This window comes from Bison bison, unplaced genomic scaffold, assembly GCF_000754665.1.
Source record: "Bison bison bison isolate TAMUID 2011002044 unplaced genomic scaffold, Bison_UMD1.0 scf7180017864298, whole genome shotgun sequence".
Classification (NCBI taxonomy): domain Eukaryota; kingdom Metazoa; phylum Chordata; class Mammalia; order Artiodactyla; family Bovidae; genus Bison; species Bison bison.
Genome location: NW_011494870.1, coordinates 158,679 through 183,989, shown reverse-complemented (window position 1 = coordinate 183,989; position 25,311 = coordinate 158,679). Strand labels below are relative to the sequence as shown.

Sequence of the window (25,311 nt, the reverse complement as noted above, 5' to 3'; positions counted from 1 at the left end):
ATCTCTTCTTGCTATTCTTTGGAACTCTGAATTCAGATGTTTATATCTTTCCTTTTCTCCTTTGCCTTTCGCTTCTCTTCTTTTCACAGCTATTTGTAAGTCCTCCCCAGACAGCCATTTTGCTTTTTTGCATTTCTTTTCCATGGGGATGGTCTTGATCCCTGTCTCCTGTACAATGTCATGAATCTCATCTGATGACTATGATTCAATAATTATATTTGTGAAACCAAAGTTATAGGCAGAAGAAACTGAGGCTTTTTTCTAATCTTAACTTTAAACTAAAACAGTAAATACTGAATCATGGTAATAGTATGAAATATTGACTTAAAAGGAGCAGCTCACTTAATGACAATGATTATTCCTATAGAACAGAACGTGAAAGATAATACAAAAGAAAAAAGATCAGGGAGATATTCACCCACTAACTATGTAAGTTAGGTTTTAAGTTAAATTCATTAGCATGAATTTAATAAATTGTTTTATATTACAAACTTGTAGAATAGAGGCAGCAATAATGTAACTACTAAATTTTAGTCTTATAATAAATTTAATTTGGAGGAAAAAAGAACATGTTTTAAAATTATTTGCACAAGTGAAGAGAAACAGAAAAGATCTAATAGTTCACAGCAAATTAAATCATAAAAAAGGTATGAACACAAGCTGAGTTTGCATGAGGAATATAAAAAGTCATTTTATTTCTCAGAAAAGGAATTAGAGTATTACATTTGCTAATTTTATAACTAATGTATAGAATTACATTATTGTAAAGTATTTCAATCAAAGTAAGTAAAAAGCTGAATTTGCCAAACCTTTCCTCCCAAGGCTGCTGGGAATGAATGATGAATAAAGCAGAACTGAAGCTGAAATGATGCAATGCAAAAAAGTATCAAAAGCAATTAGGAAGATCAGATCCAACTTACTGTTATTATTGGGTTCATAGTTAAGTGCCTTGAGTCAAACAGATTTATCTCATTTCTCTTGGTTGAAGCATTTTACATCAGGAGAATTTACCTTTTTATTCCCTGAAATGTACTGCTAGCCATGTCTATGATGCCTCCAGTTGGCCTTGTCACTGCTCCAACTAAACCTTTCCCAACACCTTTAAAGAAACCAGTTGCTCCTTCTTTCTGAGCTCCTGGAAAGAAAAAAGACAAGAGGTTTTGACAACTGGATTAAGAATGAAAATGGAATTAATTCATGAAATATATATATCACCCAAAAGAATTATTATACTCACCTTTGATTGGTTTTGTAACAATTCCTGTTATGCCACTTACAAAACCCTAGAGGAAAAGCACAAATGAAAATTTACAATAATTTGATGTGATATTTTGAAGAACCAAGTCTGGCTTACAAAAGAAATGCAGAATTCTGCTTTCTAGATGCCACAAGAATTAATGTATTTCCTACATATTCTATTTAAACAGAGTATTTTGAAGGCTACTGACATTTTTTTATATATGACAACCCACTGCTCCTCTAACATCCAAATAATATTTGAGTGAATGCAAGTTTTCTATTTCCTTTCTCATAGAATGTGGCTTTAAAAGATATTCCTCAAATGTTCACAACTATGGGAAATTTCTTACAGAAACTAGGCCTTTTCCTCCACGAGTGATGCCTTCCCTAAGACCAGCTGGTTGCTTATTCATGGCTTCTCTTCTCTTCTGTTGGTAGTCTTCATCCATAGTCATAGCTGCCACCCCTTTAGCCATAGCACTGGTGATTTTGGAGGCAGCACCAGCTAGTCCACCTGGCAAAAGTATAACACCTTTAGTAAAAACCAAACATATCCTTACTTTCTAGCATAATGATCCTTGGTGGGCATTCTGTTTCTTACCAACAGCTCCACCAACTAGTGCTTTCAGTCCTAGTGCCATTCCTTCCACAAACTCTTCAGGACCCTGGATGGCTCCCTAAAGGGTCAAAATATAACAACAGTAAATAAAGTTACTGTTACTTTTAAAGGTAAATTTAAAAAAAAATATACAAGGAAGGCAGTAGTGACAAAAAGAATAAAGATGTCCTAGAGAAGTGACATCAGAAGAAAACTTCACATTAACAGAATTCTCAGATATTTCATGACTTTTGAAGTACAAAGGATAAAGTGCTGGAAGTTGATCCAAACTTAGAAAGAAATATGACTATTCACCAAAGTGTACAAAAGATGCTTACATGGATTATAAGCTATATATGAGAAGGTAACCACAAACTACTCTTGAAAAATTTTCAGAAAAAGAAATAAAAACACTTTAATTCTTAGTATTTCTAATGTTTTAGGTTACAGTGTACAAAATAAATATCAAATGTATTTTATTTTTCATTATCCTCTATGTTTAAAAGTCAAAGTGGGAGAGTTTTGAATGTTTTGACAGGAATTTTTAAGGGACATAGACCAATCATAATTTCTGCCACTGAGTATCAAGATTGCTTCGCACACTGTCAGCTTACGTGGTTATTTTTACTGTCCCATACCACTGTGCAAAGCAAGACTGCATGTCCATGGGAATCTTGATTCTACTATAGTGTAAACTTTATCCACTTTTAATATTCCAACAGATCACTTAAAATTTGGTATTTCTTAGTAAAGTCTTAAGTTTTGAAGGAAAAGGTAAACATTTCCTCCAAGATTTTGCAAAACCTCTTACCATTGCTTCAAAATAATGTCCTTTTGTTGTTTTCAAAAATCTATTTACACCTACAACTCAAGTTAACGATTGGGGTGCATTATTCTCACTATTTTTAATTGAAGTATAGTTCATTTACAATGTTGTGTTGGTTACCAGTATACACTAAAGTGATTCAGTTATACATATTTGTGTGTGTGTGTATATACTTCTTCATACTCTTCCCATTATGGTTTTTTACAGGATATTGAATATACTTCCCTGTGATATATACATTAGGAACTTGTTGATCATCTGTTTTATATATAGCAACTTCTATCTGCTAATGGAATGAATTATTTATTCAAAAGGATTAGTGTCATGTATTGTACAAGATTAACTATATTACCTGGTAAGGTTCATAAAAAAATGCTTCTACACCTTCAGAAAATTCTCTTATCAAGCCAAAGGGATTTCCCAAAACATCAAGTCCAAGAATGAGTACGTACATCTGTTTAATGGCCTAAAAATGAAATATAAACATTAGTCAAATCAGATAATCAGAGTTAATATGTTTTTCCTTACATTTAGTACACATATCTAGTTTTTTTTTCAGGCTAACATTCTCACCAGCGATTTCAAACTATCCCATATCACCTTATTCATCACTAGTCTTAGTTTAAAAAAGCAATTTGGTATTAGAATATGAGAAATAATATGACCTGTTTACATAGAGTTTTGGAATATTCAAAATACTTTTACAACTATGTGCGACAGTTGTTATTACTGCCACCATTTTATAAACTACAGAAGCACACAGGTCAAATGATGCTGAGTCATATAGACAGTAAAACTGAGATCCAAACCCAGATTTCTTTCTTTTTTTTAAAAAAAATATTTATTTTAATTGGAGGCTAATTAATTTACAGTACTGTAGTGGTTTTTGCCACACATTGACATGAATCAGCCACAGGTGTACATCTGTCCCCCTGTCCCAAACCCCCCTCCCTCCTCATCCCATCCCCCTGGGTTGTCCCAGTGCACTGGCTTTGACTGCCCTGTTTCATGCATCAAACTTGGACTGGTCATCTATTTCACATATGGCAATACACATGTTTCAATGCTATTCTCTCAAATCATCCCACCCTTGCCTTCTCCCACAGAGTCCAAAAGTCTGTTCTTTGCATCTGTGTCTCTTTTGCTGCCTTGCATAAGGGTCATGCTTACTATCTTTCTAAATTCCATATATACGCATTAATATACTGTATTGGTGTTTTTCTTTCTGACTTACTTCACTCTGTATAATAGGTGCCAGTTTCATCCACCTCATTAGAACTGACTCAAATGCGTTCCTTTTTATAGCTGAGTAATATTCCATTGTGTATATGTACCACAACTTTCTTATCCATTCATCTGCCAATGGACATCTAAGTTGCTTCCATATCCTACCTATTGTAAACAGTGCTGCGATGAACACTGGGGCTCAGTTCTGGTTCTCTTGGTGTGTATTCCCAGCAGTGGGATTGCTGAGACATATGGCAGTTCTATTTCCAGTTTTTTAAGGAATCTCCACACTGTTCTCCATAATGTAAACCCAGATTTCTTAAGTCATGCTCAGTGATCTGTCCACCATACAACAGTTATCCTAATGCTCTGTAAGTTATACCATAAAATATAGGACTCCTTAGAGATGGAGAAAAATCCAATAAATATCTAGCTTGACTAAACAACTTAATTACATTAAAAATATCCTGTGTTCAGTTACTTACTGATAAATAGTTCCCCTTGACCTATTTTTTTTTTAAGTAAGTGAAGTGAGTTAGTCAGTTAATTACCATTTAAAGATTTATATCTAGTTCACACTGATCCAGGAAGATTTCTGTCAAAGACTAAAAGTAAAGGTAAAATCTGAAATGGTAGTAGGGCTTAATTTCTTTCCACAACCCTGAGGAGAAAAACCAAGTTCTAAAATTTTTTGAAAATGGCTATTCATTTACTTGCCAAATCTAAATTATATATTACATATGTGGTTTCACTATTTTATATCAGTCTGTCCCTCTGTAAAATAATCTCAGACAAACCTGCTTTGAATAGTGTCTTATTACTTCAGACTGTAGTTCAGCTGTTGTATGGAACTGATAATTGAGTTCAAAAAATGCTAGCCTAAAAAGAAAACACAACAAAAAACATAAAAATGCATATGGGTCTCACTCATGAACATGAACTGCACTTCTCAATTCTGTCCTACTGTGACCTACACAGAAAATGCTTGATTCACTGAGACAAATAGAAATTGCTCAAGAATGGCCAGGATTCAATTGTTGCAGGTTTTCCCTGATTAGCTGACAGCTGAAGAATCACCCTAAGTTTGTATGTGTGTCCTCTGTCACGTCCAGCTCTTTGCAACTCCATGGACTATGGCCCACCAGACTCCTCTATTTGTGGGATTTTTCTATCAAGAATACTAGCAGGTTGCCATTTCCTCCTCCAGAGGATCTTCCCAACCCAGAGATCAAACCCACATCTCCTCCCTAGGCAGAGGGATTCTTTATCACTGAGCCACATGGAAGCCCTCACCATCATTTTATTTATAACCTGTTCACAGCATATACCTGGATCCACTAGTTGGGAAGTTTTATGCTAAGGCTATAGTCCATGGGGTCACAAAGAGTCGGACATAATTGAGTGACTGACACTTCCTTTCTTTCATGCTAAGGACAGGACAGCAGCAAGATTAGAAATCTCATCCAATTTTTCATGTCTGCAAATCTATGTTTTTTACTTTGACTATTTCCTTTTATCTAGATTTACAGTTACCACTTTGGACTCACTGATTCTTACTACTATTCTTTTTTTTTTTTTCTTTAGTTTTTTTCTTGATTCTTACTACTATTCTTAATAACAGTTCTAGGTGCTATCTGCAAAGGTCATTCTCATCTATAGACTCCACTCAGACTCTGAGTCTCTGGTCAGATACTTCAATAGCTTACATTATGACACATTAAAGTATAAATTCTTAACTGTACCATTTAAACAGATTCCTTCATTTCTGCTATCATAGTATTCATTTTCTCCTAGTTACATATGCTTTAAAGAGTCTTGATACCATAGGCCTTAAAGTAGCATCTTTAAAAGCACTACACATCACATCTTTGAGTATATACATCTTCTTAGGGATCCTTGCCTAAGTAAAAAAGGCATTGCGTAACACATAAACTTGCACAGCCTCTTTTTTTCTTTTTTCAACCATGCCATATGGTGTATGGAATCTCTGGACCAGGATTCAAACCCTCTCCCCCTACAGTAGGAGCTTGGAGTTTTAACCACTGGACCACCAGGGAAGTCTCTGTCCCTCTGTATTAAGGAAATTTTTTAATAATTACTCTGCTATTTAATAGTTAAGGCAATATATTAAATTATATTTAGCCTTTGATCTGGAATTTACATACTTTTTTACTTACAAAATTTTAAAGTAAATATAAAAATGGGCTTTTTGTCAATTTATAGATTTGAATTATAAACATACTTAAAAACTACATCTTGTACATCTGTGAGAGTGGCACCAATACTCTTCAGCAAAAGATGTAAAGAACGAATTGCCATCAGTCCTTCATGCTGTTCTGAATCTTTCGGTTCTTCACCACCTGAACTCAGTGAAACACTTAAATGCAACTAAAGAAATAAAGAGATAAATATTTAAATCACTTTCTTCATAATAACTCTTAAAATTCAATCTCATTCTAAATTTACTATACCATACATAAGATTTCAAATAACCTAGATATTAATTTTGATATAATTAATAAGTGGAATGTTAAAGGAATTTAAAATCTAAACAGCACCTTTAAAAATTTTAAATCCAACAATGTAATGTATGTTATTTAGCTCAATCCAATTCTTTTGGTAAACCTAGGAAAATATTAATCTTTATAAATTTTTAGTAACAGTAACAATCTAGAAGTTGAAGTTGTGGAAAATAACTCAAATATCTCCAAAATTTCTCCAAGTTGAATGTTTCAACTATTAGAATTAAGTTATCATGGTGAAAGAAAGTGAAGTAGCTCAGTCATGTCCAACTCTTTGTGACCCCATGGGCTGTAGCCTACCAGGCTCTTCTGTCCATGGAATTTTCCAGGCAAGAGTACTGGAGTGGGTTGCCATTTCCTTCTCCAGGGGATCTTCCCAAACCATGGATCGAACCTGGGTCTCCCGTATTGCAGGCAGACGCTTTACCATCTGAGCCACCAGGGAAGCATGGTGAAGCCAGTTAAAAACATTTTTATATTATATGCATATGTGTGTGTGTGTGTGTGTGTGTGTATACATATATATAGAAGTCACTCAGTTGTGTTTGACAATGTGATCCCATGGACTGTAGCCCACCAGGCTCCTCTTTCCATGGGATTTCTCCAGGCAAGAATACTGGAGTGGATTACCATTCCCTTCTCCAGAGGATCTTCTGGCCCAGGGATCAAACCTTGGTTTCCTGCATTGCAGGCAGATTCTTTAGTCTTTCAGCTACAGAGAAGATCAGCATGGTGTACACAGTTATACAGCAATTTTCTTTAGATATTATGCAACTCATAGAAATTTTATGTTAAGAACTTACTTTTAGTTCCGTTCAATCTTCAGTTTTTAAATCAAGGTTATTTTATAAAATTATTTGAAACTTTAATATCATATATAAAAGTTTGAAAATTATCAGTCAACACTTTAATAGATAGAAATGAACATAATGTTAGGTCAAATGTAAACATATAAACAAATACTATAGGTGGCTTTCACATATAAAAGAGTATAAAAATAAATAAAAATTAAAAGTATCATTCCTTTCTAACTTATATTTGAATGGTGAAGTTGCAGAATTTATATACTATCAAAGAACAGAACTGAAATGCTATATTCCCCAAACTGATCAAATCAATTTGCTATTAACTAGATTACCAAGGATAATAAAAATGACTTTTATTTTCCCCCTACCTTGATAGGAGATATATGAAAGTATTCATAGAGGCTGACTTGTGATGAATCTACTAATGAGACTATTTTATATTCTTCTTGGAAAGCTTCTATGTCTTTATGAAAAAGCTCAACCTATAAAGGGACATAAAATATTAAAAACTTAAGGAATATATCTGTGTAAGTATTAAGCCAATACATTTGCAATGGAAAAAACAAAAATGAGATTATGATAACAATTTTGTTCACAATACTATAAAAAGAATAAAATACTCAAATTTAGCAAAAAGAAGTATAAAACGTATACTCAAATGATAAAAACTCTCTTGAAAGAAAATGAAGATCTACATAAATGGAAAACATCCCATGTTCAAGGGTTGGAAGACTTAATACTGTTAAGATGGCACCTCTTCCAAGTTGATCTGTACATCCAATGTAATAACTATCAGAACCCTACATGACTTCTCTGAAGAAGGCAAGCTGATTCTACAATTCATATGGAACTGCAAAGGGATCCAAAATAGCCAAAACAATCTTGAAAAAGAACTAAATACCAATATTCATACTTCTCAATTTCATAATTTACTGACATCAGACTCTTAATTATACCATATACAGAAATTAACTCAATATGAATGAAACACCTAATTTTAAGAACTTAAAGTTTAAAATGCTTAGAACACAGGGCTAAATCTTTTAACTTTGGATTTGGCAAAGGAGTCTTAGAAATGACACCAAATACATGAGCAACAAAAGAAAAAATATTTTGGACTTCAGTAACATCAAAAGCTTCTGTGCTTCAAAAGACAAATAGAAAGTGAAACACAACATAAAGAATTAGAGAAGATATTTGCAAATCATATATCAGACATGGATGGGGCTTGCATTCAAAATACATAAAGAACTTTTACAATTCAATTAAAAAACAAACCCATTAAATAACAGGCAAAAAATTTGAGCAGACATTTCTCCATAGCAGATATGCAAGCAGTCAATTAACAAATTACCAAATCAAAAGTATCCAACATAATTACTCATTAGATAAATGCAAATCAAAACCACAGTGATATATACTACTTCACACCTACTAGGACAGCTTGAATTAAAAGGACAGACAATTACAAGTATTAGTGAGATCTGATGAAATCAGAATCTTCATATATTCTGCTGAAGAGTATAAAATGATGCAGTAACTATGGACAACTGTCTAGAAGTCTTGAAATTATTAAACAGAGCTACCAACTTCCCAGCAATTTCACTCCTAGGTAAATACCCAAGAGAACTGAAAACATATGTCCACATAAAAACTTGTACAAAAATACTCACAGCACCATTATTCATAATAGCCAAACTGTACAAACAACCCTAATGTCTACTAACTGATGAATGGATAAACAAAATGTGGTGTATCTATACAGCCGAATATTACTTGGCCATAAAAAGGAATCTGATACATGCTACAACATGGATGAACCTCAAAAGCATTATGCTAAATCAAAGGAAATACATCAAAGAACACTATATAGTGTATGATTCCATTTATACTAAATATCTGTAATAAGAAAATCCATAGAAAGTACATTAGTGTTTGCATAAGGCTCAGGCAGTTTTCTTTCAGGGGTGAAGAAAATGTTCTAGAATCAGTGGTGATGGTTGCATAATTCTGAATATACTAAAAACTACCAAACTAACAATTTAATTGGGTAAAATGTATAGTATGTGAACTATAGCTCGATGAACTGTTATTAAAAGGAAAAAAGGTGTAATTTCCTTGTCTTTATCTGTGTACAACTGACCCTTGAACAACAGAGATTTGAAGTACAAGGATCTACTTATACATGTTCCCTTCCCCCCACCCCATGCTAAATACTACGGTACTATACAATCCTCAGTTGTGTGACTCCCTGGATGCAGACCCTTGGATATGGAGGAACTAGGTGTGCACAGGGCCAAATATACATTATACACAGATTTTCAACTGAGAACAGGGTTGGTGCCCATCACCCCCACATTGTTCAAAGGTAAACTGTAGTTTGTTTTATCTTCAAAATTCTTTCTAAAAGAACAGCTGAAAAATAAAACATCTCTTATCCACCTAACAATTGTAATTTTATCATCTATCAGTTACAAAGAACATATTATATTTATTTTCCTTATCTCTTTTCTCATCAAATATCCTGATCATATCCAAATTTCTAAATTATCAATCAACACAAAAGTAACACAGGAAAATAAAATAGGAAGAAATAAGTGATGTAAACATGACTGATTATCCTCTTCCTCTTTTACTGGTTTAAAACTTTTCCTCTTATTTGTTACCTTATCTTCAGAAGGTTAGCTGTCTTGCTTCCAGCTTCTATCATTTGAGTATGTGATTTCCACCAACGTAGAACCATGGTAGCAGAATAAAATTTTTTTAACTTTTAAAAACATGTTAATACATTTAAGAATGTATAATGTTATCATTGTTTTCTAAAGTCCCCCTCTTTCCCTAAATCAATGCTACTATTTTAAGTCTCACCTCTGTTTTTTCAGTGACTTCAGCTGGTGTCATAAGTTCTGATACAGCATAGACAAATCCAAGATCTAACCTGAGATCCATTTCTTGGATCAACACTTTGAAATACCTATAAATAGCAAGGTAAAACATTTTAAGGTAAAACAAGGTAAAACATTTAAAAATTATCGATTAACTGAATTAACAAAATTATAAAAGAAAAAATATAAGACATATATTAAAACATTGACACTTAAGACTTTCTAGGTGAATGAATTAAAAACATAATGCCAACACTGTTCATAATAGAAACAAACTCAAAATGTGAAAATGCCTACAAAGAGAAAATTGATAAGTAAACTGGCACAAAGTAACACAAGGAAATATGACATACAAGTGATAATAAACTCTAGCTATATACAACAAAATAAATTAATTTTAGTAAAAATTTGAATAGAAAAAGCAAGCCCAAGGCATATATTTACAGTTCGAAAAAAATTTAATTAGCACAACTTTTGGCAAAGTAAGAAGCATAATGTTTAGCTACACATAAATAATAAACCAGTATTTTTAAAAGGGAATAAAAACAGTATTTATCTTGGTGATAGGGTGGAGGAAACAAGAAATATGGGAGTGATACGTAGATGGATGCTTCTGTCACTGTTCTGTTTTTTGAAATGGGTGGTGACTGAATTTGAATATACTATTTTCTTTCTTGTTTATAAAACAGTATGCAGTAATGATAGACAACAGAGAAAACAAATAAAAAAGAAAGTAATAAAATACACATAATTCAGAAATGACTATTATTAATATCTATGTATAATTCATTTGAAGCCTTCTGACTTCTCAAGATTATGAAATAATTGATTTTTTCTATGACCTTTCTAATTTAACATTTTACTCTTAAATCTTTGACTCATCTAAAATTTATTTAAGAGTACAATTAGCTCACATATTTAAACAAAACACTGTGCTTTAAATGTACACAAAATAAACATATTAAGACACTTACTTAATACGTGATATCTGCGAATGTCCTGCAGATCTCATGACAATACTGACATCAGTAAAGGGTTTTGGTGCTGTAAAGGTTAACAAATATGATTAATCTAATGATGCTTTAAACAAAAGATAAGCATTTTCTTGTAATTTAATACACACCACAATGGACACTTAAATTATGTATTAAATCATAAGTATGAATTAAAATTACTGATATTTGTAAGATCTACCACAGTCTTAATTTCAGACTGCAGGATTGTTTTTTTTTAATTATCTGTATTCACTTTTAGGTTAACTGAACCTTTTTTTTTTATTTTTAAACTTTACAATATTGTATTAGTTTTGCCAAATATCGAAATGAATCCGCCACAGGTATACCTGTGTTCCCCATCCTGAACCCTCCTCCCTCCTCCCTCCCCATACCCTCCCTCTGGGTCATCCCAGTGCACCAGCCCCAAGCATCCAGTATCATGCATCGAACCTGGACTGGCGACTCGTTTCATACATGATATTATACATGTTTCAATGCCATTCTCCCAAATCTCCCCACCCTCTCCCTCTCCCACAGAGTCCATAAGACTGATCTATACATCAGTGTCTCTTTTGCTGTCTCGTACACAGGGTTATTGTTACGATGTTTCGAAATTCCATATATATGCGTTAGTATACTGTATTGGTGTTTTTCTTTCTGGCTTACTTCACTCTGTATAATAGGTTCCAGTTTCATCCATCTCATTAGAACTGATTCAAATGTATTCTTTTTAATGGCTGATTAATACTCCATTGTGTATATGTACCACAGCTTTCTTATCCATTCGTCTGCTGATGGGCATCTAGGTTGCTTCCATGTCCTGGCTATTATAAACAGTGCTGCGATGAACATTGGGGTACACGTGTCTCTTTCCCTTCTGGTTTCCTCAGTGTGTATGCCCAGCAGTGGGATTGCTGGATCATAAGGCAGTTCTATTTCCAGTTTTTTAAGGAATCTCCACACTGTTCTCCATAGTGGCTGTACTAGTTTGCATTCCCACCAACAGTGTAAGAGAGTTCCCTTTTCTCCACACCCTCTCCAGCATTTATTGCTTGTAGACTTTTGGATCACAGCCATTCTGACTGGCGTGAAATGGTACCTCATAGTGGTTTTGATTTGCATTTCTCTGATAATGAGTGATGTTGAGCATCTTTTCATGTGTTTGTTAGCCATCTGTATGTCTTCTTTGGAGAAATGTCTATTTAGTTCTTTGGCCCATTTTTTGATTGGGTCATTTATTTTTCTGGAGTTGAGCTGTAGGAGTTGCTTGTATATTTTTGAGATTTTAACTGAACCTTTAAATCAGTGATTTTAAACCAGAAGTATACATTAGAATCATCAGGACAACTTTGTGAAAATAGACTTCACGGTCTTATTGCTTTATTTAAAGGTTCTAGTGGCTTTTAAATTAGGAATTTACAAACTTGTAATCTTTTAAAGAAATTAATGTCTCTAAAAATTATATATACATTTCTAATCAATCTTTTCTTCAGTATTCACTCAGTTTTATTGAAGTTAGTTGAGTACTTCCTGGTCTTTTTTCAAGCCATTGAATTTTCCAATGATCCTATAGAAACTAAACTTGAGAAGGGTTTCACTTCATACTTTTATAGTAAAATAAATCAAATAGCTAATACAACCATTTTTATGGCAATCTAAAAATAGAAACAAACCTGAATCCAAGGTGACGGACTTGGGCGGTTTAATGGGATAAAACACGAATGGAAATATAGCACCATGTATTTGGTTTTGGATCTAAGAAACAAAAAGGTCAGTATATTAATATGTTAATTATAGAATCTGACTAGAATAACAAAATTTAAGAAGTAGAAGGCATCAAACACTCTAGTCCAACAAACTACAGACAAAACAGACTGTGGGAATACATTTATTGTATTTCCATATTTCTTTAGAATATGATTTGAATATCTTTTCAAACTTACCTGTATTCTATAAATTTGAATTCTAAACGATGACTGATGTGCAGATGTGCTATATTCTACTTTTAATGCTGGAAGATAATTTCTTCTTATAGCTATTACATGTGGCTGCAGAATTTTCATGTTAGAAGCACCAGGTGTGAAGCGAACCTGAAAAATATGCCCACCGCCCCCAACAAAAAAAAACCCACAGAATTTCTCTTTATTAATTGACTAAAGTTAGAAATCTGTACCAAAAAACTTTTATGATAATATTAATTTAAATAGTAGGCTAAATATTTGATAAGATTTGGATTGAGATCTTTATATCCCATACACATGCAACTCACAAATATTCATATAATATTCACAAAATATTCATATACCCCTGGTAACTTGATTTTATCACTTTTTATATAATTTTTTTTACTTTATTTCTTTAACTTTTACTTCACTAAAATTCATCAAAAAATAAAGCAATATAAGAAAAATAACTTTAAAAATAAAGCAAAACAACTTAGATCATCAGCACTTAAAAAAGTCTGAATCTTAAGACAGAGAACTATTCCTTTAAAATATTCTATATAAAGTACGTATAAGATTCATTGTTTTGTAAGCAAACTTGTCTTTCCTTAAAAACGAACTCATGGTTCATCTAATTACAACAGATAGAAATTAAAACTTCATATCAGTACTTAAAAATATTACCAGAATGTTGGTGTCCAACTCAATAACCTTATCTTCTGATGGTGAAGATTCAACATATTCCTTAAATTCCTTCTCTAACTTCTCAGTGTGCTTTACACTCATTGGCTTCCATCTTGCCTTCTTCCTGGGCTTTGTCTCCCAAACCACATCAGAACTTATATATGAAAGCAAAAATCATGGTACTAATTTATAAACAGTTTCGTTTTAACTGGTTTATTACATGAATTACAAAACCGTCAGTGAATTTTTGCATATCTCTAGTTGTAAGCAAGCACATTTTAAGTTTAAAAACATGAATTCATTCAACCAATACTTATTAAACTCTTATTCAGGCACTATTCTAGGTGGCAGCAATATTATTAGGGAAAGTTTCTGCCATTTTGGAACCTTCTTTTACCTGAGGAGAGACAGACTGACACTAAACAGTAAATTAGCATATTTCAATATATTAGGAGGTAAACATGGCTTTTGAAAGAAGAAAAAGCAGATAGGTTAAGGAGGATCTAGAGTACTGGGATATGCAAAGTGGTGGGGGTTGCAGTATCAAAACAGAATGGTCATTGGAAGTGTCATTAAGAAGGTGAGATTTCAACAGCCTGAAAGAAGATGGGGTAGTTATCCAGCGGACATTTCAGGTAGAGAGACAAGCTAGAGCAAAGACTACAAAGCAGAGCATGCTATAGCACAGGACAAGCAAGGGGGCTTGGCATGCTTGGAATACACTAAGAGTAGAAGATGAAGTAAGATAGATAATGAGAGGCAAAACAATGTAAAGCCTTGAGGATATGGTAAAGACTGAGTTTTATTCTGAGATGAGAACCCATTGAATGATTATGAGAAGATAATCAGCAATATGATCTGACTTAAGGTTTAAGAATAAACTGTGTGATGGGATGGGAAGCAAGGGAAAAAAAATAAAGGATGAAGACTAGGACAGGAAAACTTGTTAGGAATGTAATACAGTAAGCTAGGAGAAAAATGGTGATGGTTCTGCCTAGGGTGGTAAGACTGAAGCATTACAAAGTGGTCAGATTCTATGTGTGTTCTGAAGCAAGATCCAAAACAATATTTTCAGATAGATTAGAGGGGGTAAGGGCAAATAAATTAGGGGGTAAGATAAAGAAATCAAAGATGATTCCCCAGATTTTGACATGAGCAACTAGAAGAATGCAGATGTCATTACCTCCAGTGGGAAAGAAGGTTTTGATAGAATGAGGAAGGAGTTTGGTTTTACCTACTATAAAGCTTAAGAAGTCTCTTAGATATCTAAGTAGAGATTTTATGTAAGCAGCTGGACAGACAAGTCTGTCCAGAACTCAGAACAAAAATCTAGCCGAAGATACACTTCAAGAAGTTTTCTGCATATATATGGTATTTGAAATCATAAAACTGAAACAGAGAAGAGAAGCGGACTCAGGTCTGAGAGCCTCAAGATACCCAATATTAAGCAGTTGAGAAAATGACAAGGCACCAAGAAGTGTGACTAAGAATGCTGGAACAGAAAGAAAAACCAAGGTGGTGAGCTATCCTGGAAGTAAAGTCAAAGAAACTGGGTCAAGGAGGGATCTGTGTAGAATGTTAGAATGTTATAAACTTAAGCAACATGAAGACTGGTAATTGTACAATGCACCTGGCAAAACATAGGTCTCTGGTGCTCTTATCAAGACCAGCTTTAAAAGCCTGTTCAGAACTGTTAAGAAAAAATGGGTAAAAAAAAGAACTAGAGAGAGTGAAAATATTTTTTTAAATAGATAACACTTCTAGTGAGTTCAGCTATAAAGTATAGCAAAGAAATGTACAGTAGGTAGCAGGGAAAGTAGGTTCAAGAGAATTTTTTTAGTTGAAAGATATTAAACTTATTTGGACAATTCAGTAGGGAGCCAAAAATTATTGAAGTAGGACAGAGAAAGAAGAGGATTGCTCGGTCAGTGTCTCAAGAGGCAAGAGTGAATGAGATATAGTGCAAAAGAAGAAAAATATGTTTCAATAGGAGCACATACAATATATCTATGATAAGTGGGAAGTATGTTGCTGCAATATATAGGTAAAAAATACTGGTACATAGGAAGCTGAGATGTTGGGAGGAGGTCTTTGGAAGTTCCTTTTTGACTACATCAGTTTACTTGGTGAAACAAGACTCAAGGCACTGAGCTGAGAGAGAATGGGATTTAAAAAGAGCCAAAATGTGAAATGGGCTTCCCTTGTGGCTCAGCTGGTAAAGAATCCCCTGCAATGCAGGAGACCTGGGTTAGAACCCTAGGTTGGGAAGATCCCCTGAAGAAGGGAAAGGCTACCAACTCCATTATTCTGGCCTGGAGAATTCCATGAACTGTATAGTCCATGGGATCACAAAGAGTCTGGCTCAGTGATAAAGAATCTGCTTGCCAATGCTGGAGACTTTAAGATGTGGGTTCAATCCCTGGGTTGGGAAGATCCCTGGGGAGGAAATGGCAACCCACTGCAGTATTCTTGCCTGGAAAATTCCATGGATAGAGGAACCTGGCAAGCTACAGTCCATGGGGTCTCAAGGAGTCTGACAGGACACATGCATGCAAAGTGTGAAATAGTAATAGAGGAGAGAGAGTGAATGGAACAAATCTTATTTACTAAAAAACCACTGAAAGACTTAAAGACAAATTTAAAAATCTATCCACATTCTAGGGACTTCCCTGGTGGTCCAGTAGTTAAGACTCCATGCTTTCACTGCAGGGGATGCAGGTTTGATCTTTGGTCAGGTAATTAAGATCCTGCATGCCATGCCACATAGCAAACACACACAAAGGTGGGAAAAGAGGCTCCTGAACAGCTTCCAGTTTCCACACCTCAAAAAAAAATCTATCCACATTCTAAAATCACTTCACTCATTCTGTTTAAGTATGTAAATTATTTAATTTTATTAATTCTAAAATTTCTTGTTCTCTTTCTTCTAAAATTTATGTTTTCTTAATAAACAGAAAGATAGAAACCATGTACTAATTCCCTTTGCATTCACATCATTTAGCATAGGAGACAGCACGTTAGGTTTCACAGGCTTAAAATCTGTTGTCTATTTGAACTTTCTATTTCAGTAATAAAATATTTTTTGAGAACAATAAAAATTTCTAAGAAAATAGTTTTAACATGCTTATTTATTGATTTGGCTGCACTGTTTGGCACACAGGTTCTTAGTTCTCTGACTAGGGATCGAATCTGTGCCCCTCCAATGGAAGCGCTGAATACTAACCACTAGACTGGAATTTCCTTTAATATGCCTTTTTAAATGGCATAGTTACCATTCAAGAAGTTAGGGACATTTCTAGACAAATTTACATAGAAAAACGAATTCAAATCTATATCATAAACCTTTAATTTATATGTCTGAGAGTTTAATTCAAGAGATTAAAACATTATCCTTGTTATGCAAACTGGAATCTAGCAACAGTCTCAAATTAGGCAGTACTATAAAAATACTAATTTCAAGTAGTTACGAACAGAAACATTAAGTGCATAAAGGAAAGAAGAGAGTTTTACTGGTGATGACTTATATGGGAAATGGTAAATACAATATTAACTTATTAGATCTTAAAGTGCCAAGATCAAAGTAGAAAGTGATTAGAAAGTAAGATGTATAGAGTGGGGAATACAGTCAATAATAATCAATAATTTTTGTATGGTCACAGACGGTAATTAGACTTATTGTGATCACTGTAATAAACAGAAATACTGAGTCACTATGTTATGTAACAGGAACTAACACAGTGTAGCAAATCAAACACGCTTCAAAATAAACTCATAGAAACAGGTGGTAATGAACAATTAAACATTTCCTTGTGACATGTTAAAGAAAGAAAATATACTTTTAATAAGTTGAATAATTCTAATTTTCAGAGAGTTGGGAAAATAACATGATGAGAGATGTATAAATCTGATTTTTGGTATATCTTTATCTTGAAAGGCAAAAAAAGTATCAAGGCACTTTTAAATTAGCATTACCTTTGATTAGTATCACTGAATAGTCAAAACAAAATTTAATTCATTTTAGACTTTACAATCACAATTCTTAATGATTAAGAACTTACACTTAAATGTATCCAAATTCTAATACATCTAACCTTGTAATGCCAATATAGGCTACTTCTTGCTTTGTATAATTGTTGACAAGAGAAATCCCAACATCTTGTAACGCCAACACAATTTCTTGCTCTGCTAACTCTGCTTTCTCACTTTCATATGTCACTTTAAATACTCTTGGATCTTCAGTGAATAAAATTATGCGTTGTAAGCCTTCAAAAAATGAAACTAAATAAATGGTCGTTTTCCCCAAATTTATAGGTGTCATCATATCCTGAAATAAAATCATCAAAAAAATAAGAAAATTAGGGTTTGGTCCCAACCAACATGAAATCTACATTCCACACTTGAAAAATGAGAATAGTAATGGTAGCTCCTTCATAGGAATAAAATAAATTAACAATTGTGTAACATTTTGAAATTTACATAATTCAAATTAGTTAATGAAATTTTTTGCCATAATCATTATGAAGTCAGGAAGACAGGTAAACTTTTAATATCATAGTAAAATCTAATTAGTCTTCCTTTGTAGGCTAGTTAGTAACACAATTTATCTTCTCTGCCTTATTACAACACTAATCAATGTGTTATGCATTAAAAGTTGTTTAGTCAGAAACTTCTATTCCTTTTCAGAGGTGAACTAAATAAGATAAAAGAATATTTGACACGCCAGTTGCATGCTCTACAAAGCACAAATACTACAGGGTTAATACTACAGAAAGACTTTCTATATAAGCATTGTGCTGATATCAGGGTCTTGAGTTTAAAATAATTAACTTCTAATAGTTAACTGTCAGCCATTAATTCCTAGTTAATGAACATTCTGATTAAACAAGGTATTATAATATACAGTACACATTCATGTTATAATCCACTAAAATTAAAAGTAAGTTACTATAGTCATGTTACTTAAAACACTCTCTAAAATACAACACTCTCTAAAATACAATACACAATACTAAAACTACATTAAGATGTAAATAAGCAAATTTCCAAGTAATTCTGAAATATTTCTAATATGTTATAGTGGATTACAAGTTTATCTTTGCAAACTTCAACTATCATTGTGATATAAGTATGCAAAAGTACTTATTGAAGCTGAGGCACCAATACTTTGGCCACCTGATGCAAAGAGCTGACTCATTTGAAAAGACTCTGATGCCGGGAAAGACTGAAGGCAGGAGGAGAAGAGGACAACAGAGGATGAGATGGTTGGATGGCATCACTGACTCAATGGACATGAGTTTGAGCAAGCTCAGGGAGTTGGAAATGGACAGGGAAGCCTGGCGTGCTGTAATCCATGGGGTCACAAAGAGTCGGACACGACTGAGCAACTTAACTGCACTGAACTGATGCAAAGGTACTAATCGACATGTTAAATAGCTTATTATTTTTAATATTAAAATGAATTATTTAAAAAAAAATAAATCTAATAATCATGAATTTAAAAAATAAAGTTAGGCCAATCATGGGCAACTCTCTCAAATACATTTAAACAACACTGGACTTCACAAGAGCAACACTGGAAAGACAATGGAAAAGTACAATCAATATTCTAAAAGAAAATAACTCGGAACTCAGAATTCCTTACTCAGCAAAAGTATTCCTCAGTGAAGAAAAGTACAAGAAATAAAGATGCTTGAAAACAAATGAAAACTACTAAATATCACCACCAACAGAAATTCACTCGAGCAAATTCTACAGGAGGAATTAAATACCAGCAAGAGTAAAATGATCCAAGATGAATGTATGAGGAAAGGAATGTTATACAAATAAAATGTGAGAGAAAACATTTTACAAAATTCAATATTCAGGAATAATAAAAAATTTTGGCAAACAAAGACTACATGAGAAGTTCTTTAACCTCTTATCAAACTTCCCAAACACATACCAAACTTCAGCAAAGATCACACTTAAAGGTAAATGTTGATGTCATATAACATGAGACCAGAAATAAGGCAAAAATATATGTAAACATCAGTTTTATTAAACAGGACAGAGAGATGCAAGCCAGTCCAGTAAGGCAAAAAGAAATTAAAGATGAAAGGACTGAAAAGGAGAAAACAAAACTCTCATTATTTTTAAGTGTCATGATTGTACATGTGGAAAAATAAAAAACAATATTAATAAGAGAATTCAGTGAATTTTCTGGATTAAAAAAAAAATCAATACACAAAATGCCATTATACTCCCATATGCTAACAAGCTTAATTTTAAAAAGATATCATGGGTTTCTGTTCTGGCAACTGATGACTAGGTGGTCTGAGACAAACCCTCTTGCTAACAGCAAAAAGTTGGAAAACATCTAAAAAGGAAAAATATGTGTCTGAAAAGACAGAAAAGCTTCTAAGATAGCATGAATTAATGGCACCAAGATCTGAGAGATAAAGAAAGCCAATAAAAGTGAACTTTGTGGGACTTCCCTGGTGGTCCAATGGCTAAGACTCTGTGTTCCCAATGCTCAGGGAGCTCAGGTTGGATCCAGGGTCTGGGAACTAGATCCTACATGCGGAACTAAGAGTTCACAGGCCATAACTAAAGATCCCTCATGCCACAACTAAAACTCAGTGTAGTCAAATAAATAAATAAAACCAAGAAACAAAACAAAAAAAAGTAACAGAAAAGACAAAGTGGACTTTGTATCCAGAGTTCACAACTGTCAGTTCAAAAAGTAGAAGCAAATACTGAGAAGTTAGGGAACATCATTCAGAGTCTCAAATTATCTTTAAAATTTTTCATATACTGTGTTCAGCACAGAGTCAAAAATAAACATGCAAACAGAATGGATTTTAGTGAAAACCAAGAAAAGAGAAAATTTTAAAATATCCAGAAGAAATCTAGGTATTGGAATTGTCAGTCTTTAAAGTAGTTATGATCAGAACATTCAAGAAATTTTGTAACAAGATAGAGAATATGGGAACAAAAACTTTTATAATAGAAACCTTAGAACTGATATTTCAATAACTAAAATTAAGAACTCAATAGATGATTTTAAGAGTAGATTAGACACAGTAAAAGAAGTACAGTGAAAAACAAGTCAGAAGGAAATATTCATACTGAAGGAAGGAGAGAAAAGGATTAAAGAACACATAAAAGTCGTAAGAGACATCATAGAACATGTGTCTTAGAACAACACGTAAAAGTCGTAAGAGACATGATGAAAAGTCTAACATTTATGCAATGGTGAATTCCTAAGAGGAAGAGGAAAGAGGTGCCGAAACTGAAATTTGATATCTGGCAGAAATACTTCACTAAAAACAGAGCAAAATAAAGACATTTTCAGACAAATGAAACTAATCAGCTATTCACTCTGATAAGTGGAATACTGCCTGCCATATTAGTAAACAAAGGATGTCACAGTCAACAATTACAGTCGCAGTCTAGGATGAGCTGGTGAGCCCCGAGGGAACTCAGAATATAAAAACACAGGATACTAGTCCCAGATAGCTGAGGTGAATATCAGAAGAATGAGTTCAGTGAGCCCAGACTCTTGTACCTTCCCATACACAGAAAAGTGCTCAATGCCTTAACTTGACCTATCTGCTTTTCTTAAATTAACAATAATCTTTTGATGTTCAGACTACCTGTCCTTTGTTACAATACTCCTATATATCCTGGCTCCCTCAACACTGCCTTGCCACTTCAGAGTAATTCTCTCAGAGATACTTTAGATGCTGCCTCCTGGGATTGAAGTCCTAAAAATTCCTGCCAAATAGAACATAACTCTCAACACTTTTAGGTTTTGAATAATATTTTAGTCAACAACCCTTGCCTGGAAAATCCCATGGACAGAGGAGCCTGGCAGGCTACAGTCCACAGGGTCTCAGAAGAGTCAGACACAACTTAGTGACTAAACAACAACAATAATCCTCCCAGTTAGGCAGTTGCAAACTGTGGCCTATGATAGTTTTATAAGTCTCAATATTTAAGCCCAAAAAGATACTGTGGTGGGCACTGCAACATTATACACTAATAAGAATCAACTTAACAAAAGACAACAATTCTAAATTTATATCTACCTAATTACATAGTTGCAAGGAGATCCAACCAGTCCATCCTAAAGGAAATCAGTCCTAAATGTTCATTGGAAAGGCTGATGTTGAAGCTGAAACTCCAATACTTTGGCCACCTAATGCAAAGAGCTGACTCATTTGAAAAGCCCCTGACGCTGGGAAAGACTGAAGGCAGGAGGAGAAGGGGATGACAGAGGATGAGATGGTTGGATGGCATCACAGACTCAATGGATATGAGTTTGAGTAAACTTTGTAAGTTGGTGATGGACACGGAGGCCTGGCGTGCTTCAATCCATGGGGTCACAGAGAGTCAGACACAACTGAGCGACTGAACTGAACTGAATCACACAGTTTCAAAATGTAAGAGCCCAAATTAAGAAAACCAAAAAAGGTATGCATAGATCCATGATTTCAGACACCATTCTCACAGCAACAGAACCACCACAAACAAAAAACTTAATAAGATAGAAGATCTAAACAACTCAACAAAACTTGAACAAATTGACATATATATATGTCAATATGTATGTCATATATGTATGCCAACCACAGAATATGTATTTTTTTCAAATACACATAAAATATTAACAAAAATTGATTACAAGCCCACAAAGTCGATTTCGACAAATTTCAATGAACTGATTCAGAGTATGTTCTCTGGTCACAGTGGAATTAAATTAGAAATAAATAAACAAAAAAAAATACTTTTGAAAAGTGATAACCTAAGTAACCATGAAACCAAAACATTAAAATAAATCACAATGAAATTCAGAAAATATTTTGAACTAAAAAATAATTAATATACAGCCAAATTTGTGAGAAAGAATTGCTACTGTTTTTGGAAGAAGTTTGTGACTTTGCTGCTGCTGCTGCTGCTAAGTTGCTTCAGTCGTGTCCAACTCTGTGCGACCCCATAGACGGCAGCCCATCAGGCTTCCCCGTCCCTGGGATTCTCCAGGCAAGAACACTGGAGTGGGCTGCCATTTCCTTCTCCAATGAATGAAAGTGAAAAATGAAAGTGAAGTCGCTCAGTCGTGTCCGACTCTTCGCGACCCCGTGGACTGCAGCCTACCAGGCTCCTCCGTCCATGGGATAAGTGACTTCAAATAAAAAGTGAAGAAAATCTAAAAAGCAATGATCTAGGTATCTGCTGTGAACTCATTTGTGCTGCTCCCCTCTCCCCATTCATATGTTACAGTCTCAGCCTCCAATATGACTATATGGTGGAGGTAATGACATCATGGTTAAATGACACCATGGGGGAGGGGAAGGGTGTAAATAGGGCTCTGATCCACCAGTATTCCTTTCCTTATAAGAAATACCAGAGAGCTCACTCCCTCTCTCTTCACCCTGTGAAGACATAGCAAGCTGCCATCTGCAAGCCAGGAAGCATCCTCATAAAAGTTCACCAGAATTTGACTATGCTAGCATTCTGATCTCAGGCTTCCTGCCTCCAGTACCACTAGAAATGAATCTCCACTGTTTAAGGCATCCAGGCTAAGGTATTTTGTTATAGCATCCTGAGCAGATTAATACAATTATCTATCTCAAGAGTTTAAAGGAAAATTACCAAATTAAAACAGAAGAAAGGTGAAAGAATATAATATAGATTAGGCAAAAATAGGTGAAAATGAAAACAAATGTATAAAAGAGATCAAAAGGGAAACTAATGGTTTTCTGACAGACAAAACCAAACTGAAACTAATTAAACTAATAAAATTTCAGCAAAACTTAGGGAAAAAAGGAATGAAGGCACAAATATCCTACACTAGGAATGGAACAAAAAGAAGAATCATCACCATAAATCTTAAAAAGATAAAAATATGGATATTATAAAAACATTTATATCAATATATTAGAAAACTGAGATGAAATAAATGCATTCTTAGAAAAACTCTTATCAAAACCACACAAATAAAAGTAGAAAACTGAACTGCCCTGTTAATAAATAGTAGCATTCCTAATTTAAAAACTTTCTTATAAAGACTATTGAAGGTAAGATGACTAGGCTTCACTCGTGAACTCTACAGCAAACATTCCAAACATTCTACAAATCATACCAGTCTAACATGAACTCTTTCAAAAAACAGAAAAATTATAGATAATTCCCAACATGTATTAGAAGTCAGGATGACCTTAATATTAAAATCTGGTAAGATTATTAGAAGACAAGACAGTGACAGGCCAACTTCTTTCATGAATACAAGCAAAAGTCTTGAATAAAACATTAGCAAGTCAATTCCAAAAATACAAGGCTGGCCTAATATTAGAAAAAACCACCAAATAAGACAAAGCCCCAAAAGCATATAATCATCTCAAAAGATAAAAAGCAAAAGACATAAAAATTAATAAACATTCAGTACTCATTCATTTACTCATTTGATAAGAAATAATAACTAGTGGCAAGAAAAAAGACACTGGAATAGGGAACAAATTAAGATAAATTTTGAAAGATCAATGAAGCTTTAATAAAACAATTTCTGAAAGTCATTTAATATGTTACTGGAATATGTTTATACCTAACTTTATTATTATAGAAAACTGGAGCCTATTATACAGAGTGAAGTAAGCCAGAAAGAAAAACACCAATACAGTATACTAACGCATATATATGGAATTTAGAAAGATGGTAACAATAACCCTGTATACGAGACAGCAAAAGAGATACTGATGTATAGAACAGTCTTTTGGATTCTGTGGGAGAGGGAGAGGGTGGGATGATTTGGGAGAATGGCATTGAAACATGTATAGTATCATATATGAAATGAGTCGCCAGTCCAGGTTTGATTCACGATACTGGATGCTTGGGGCTGGTGCACTGGGACGACCCAGAGGGATGTTATGGGGAGGGAGGAGGGAGGGGGGTTCAGGATGGGGAGCGCATGTATACCTGTGGCGGATTCATTTTGATATATGGCAAAACCAATTAAAAAAAAAAGAAAAAGAAAACAACAGTCTGCCATTCAGAGATAAATCCGTATGTTAACAGATTCTTAAATGTCCTTCACAGAAGCAACACTGACTTAGATGACCTTTAATGCAATAATAATTTGTATCTGTTTATAAATTGAATGCTGAAAGTATCTAAGTTTACCCTTTATAATATAATAGCAAATAAGAAGGTAGAAGAAATAAGACTGCTTCCAGTTTTAAACATTTTTGGTTAAGTTAAAGCTTGAATATTGCTTTAAAAATCTTCAGCAGTGTTTAAGAAGTATAAACACAAAAGGCCTCAAAACTAATGAGACTGAAAAAGTAAATAAATAAAATCCTACTAAGAACACCATAATAACCCAGTACATACATCCTTTTGTGTTACTTCACCGTGGCTTTTTCCACATTTCCACTGCAGCTTTCTAGAGCCCACTGGATCAGCCCATGTATAAAATACTGCTTTTCCAGGAGGGAGGGAATCTTCTATTTCACTGAGGGAACTGACATAAATAGGAAAAAAAACACAGTAAATTAAGTGCAAGTATACAAATATATTAAGAATCTAAAATAATACTTCATTAATTCTGAA

General features: G+C 33.9%; 1 protein-coding gene across 1 annotated transcript in view; it reads right to left on the bottom strand.

The window, feature by feature from the left end:
* The window catches only part of LOC104996790 (vacuolar protein sorting-associated protein 13A-like), a 207,917-nt gene that overhangs the window by 41,488 nt on the left and 141,118 nt on the right, over positions 1–25,311 (bottom strand). The window contains exons 39-53 of the mRNA XM_010851154.1: positions 25,093–25,222; positions 17,817–18,049; positions 13,726–13,879; positions 13,042–13,188; positions 12,772–12,853; positions 11,078–11,147; positions 10,087–10,192; positions 7,587–7,700; positions 6,133–6,278; positions 4,688–4,769; positions 3,016–3,129; positions 1,841–1,916; positions 1,590–1,753; positions 1,238–1,283; positions 1,012–1,135 (exon numbers count right to left, since the gene is read on the bottom strand). Coding sequence (XP_010849456.1) covers positions 1,012–1,135; positions 1,238–1,283; positions 1,590–1,753; positions 1,841–1,916; positions 3,016–3,129; positions 4,688–4,769; positions 6,133–6,278; positions 7,587–7,700; positions 10,087–10,192; positions 11,078–11,147; positions 12,772–12,853; positions 13,042–13,188; positions 13,726–13,879; positions 17,817–18,049; positions 25,093–25,222 — 1,788 coding nt within the window. The remainder of the gene's footprint in view (positions 1–1,011; positions 1,136–1,237; positions 1,284–1,589; positions 1,754–1,840; positions 1,917–3,015; positions 3,130–4,687; positions 4,770–6,132; positions 6,279–7,586; positions 7,701–10,086; positions 10,193–11,077; positions 11,148–12,771; positions 12,854–13,041; positions 13,189–13,725; positions 13,880–17,816; positions 18,050–25,092; positions 25,223–25,311) is intronic.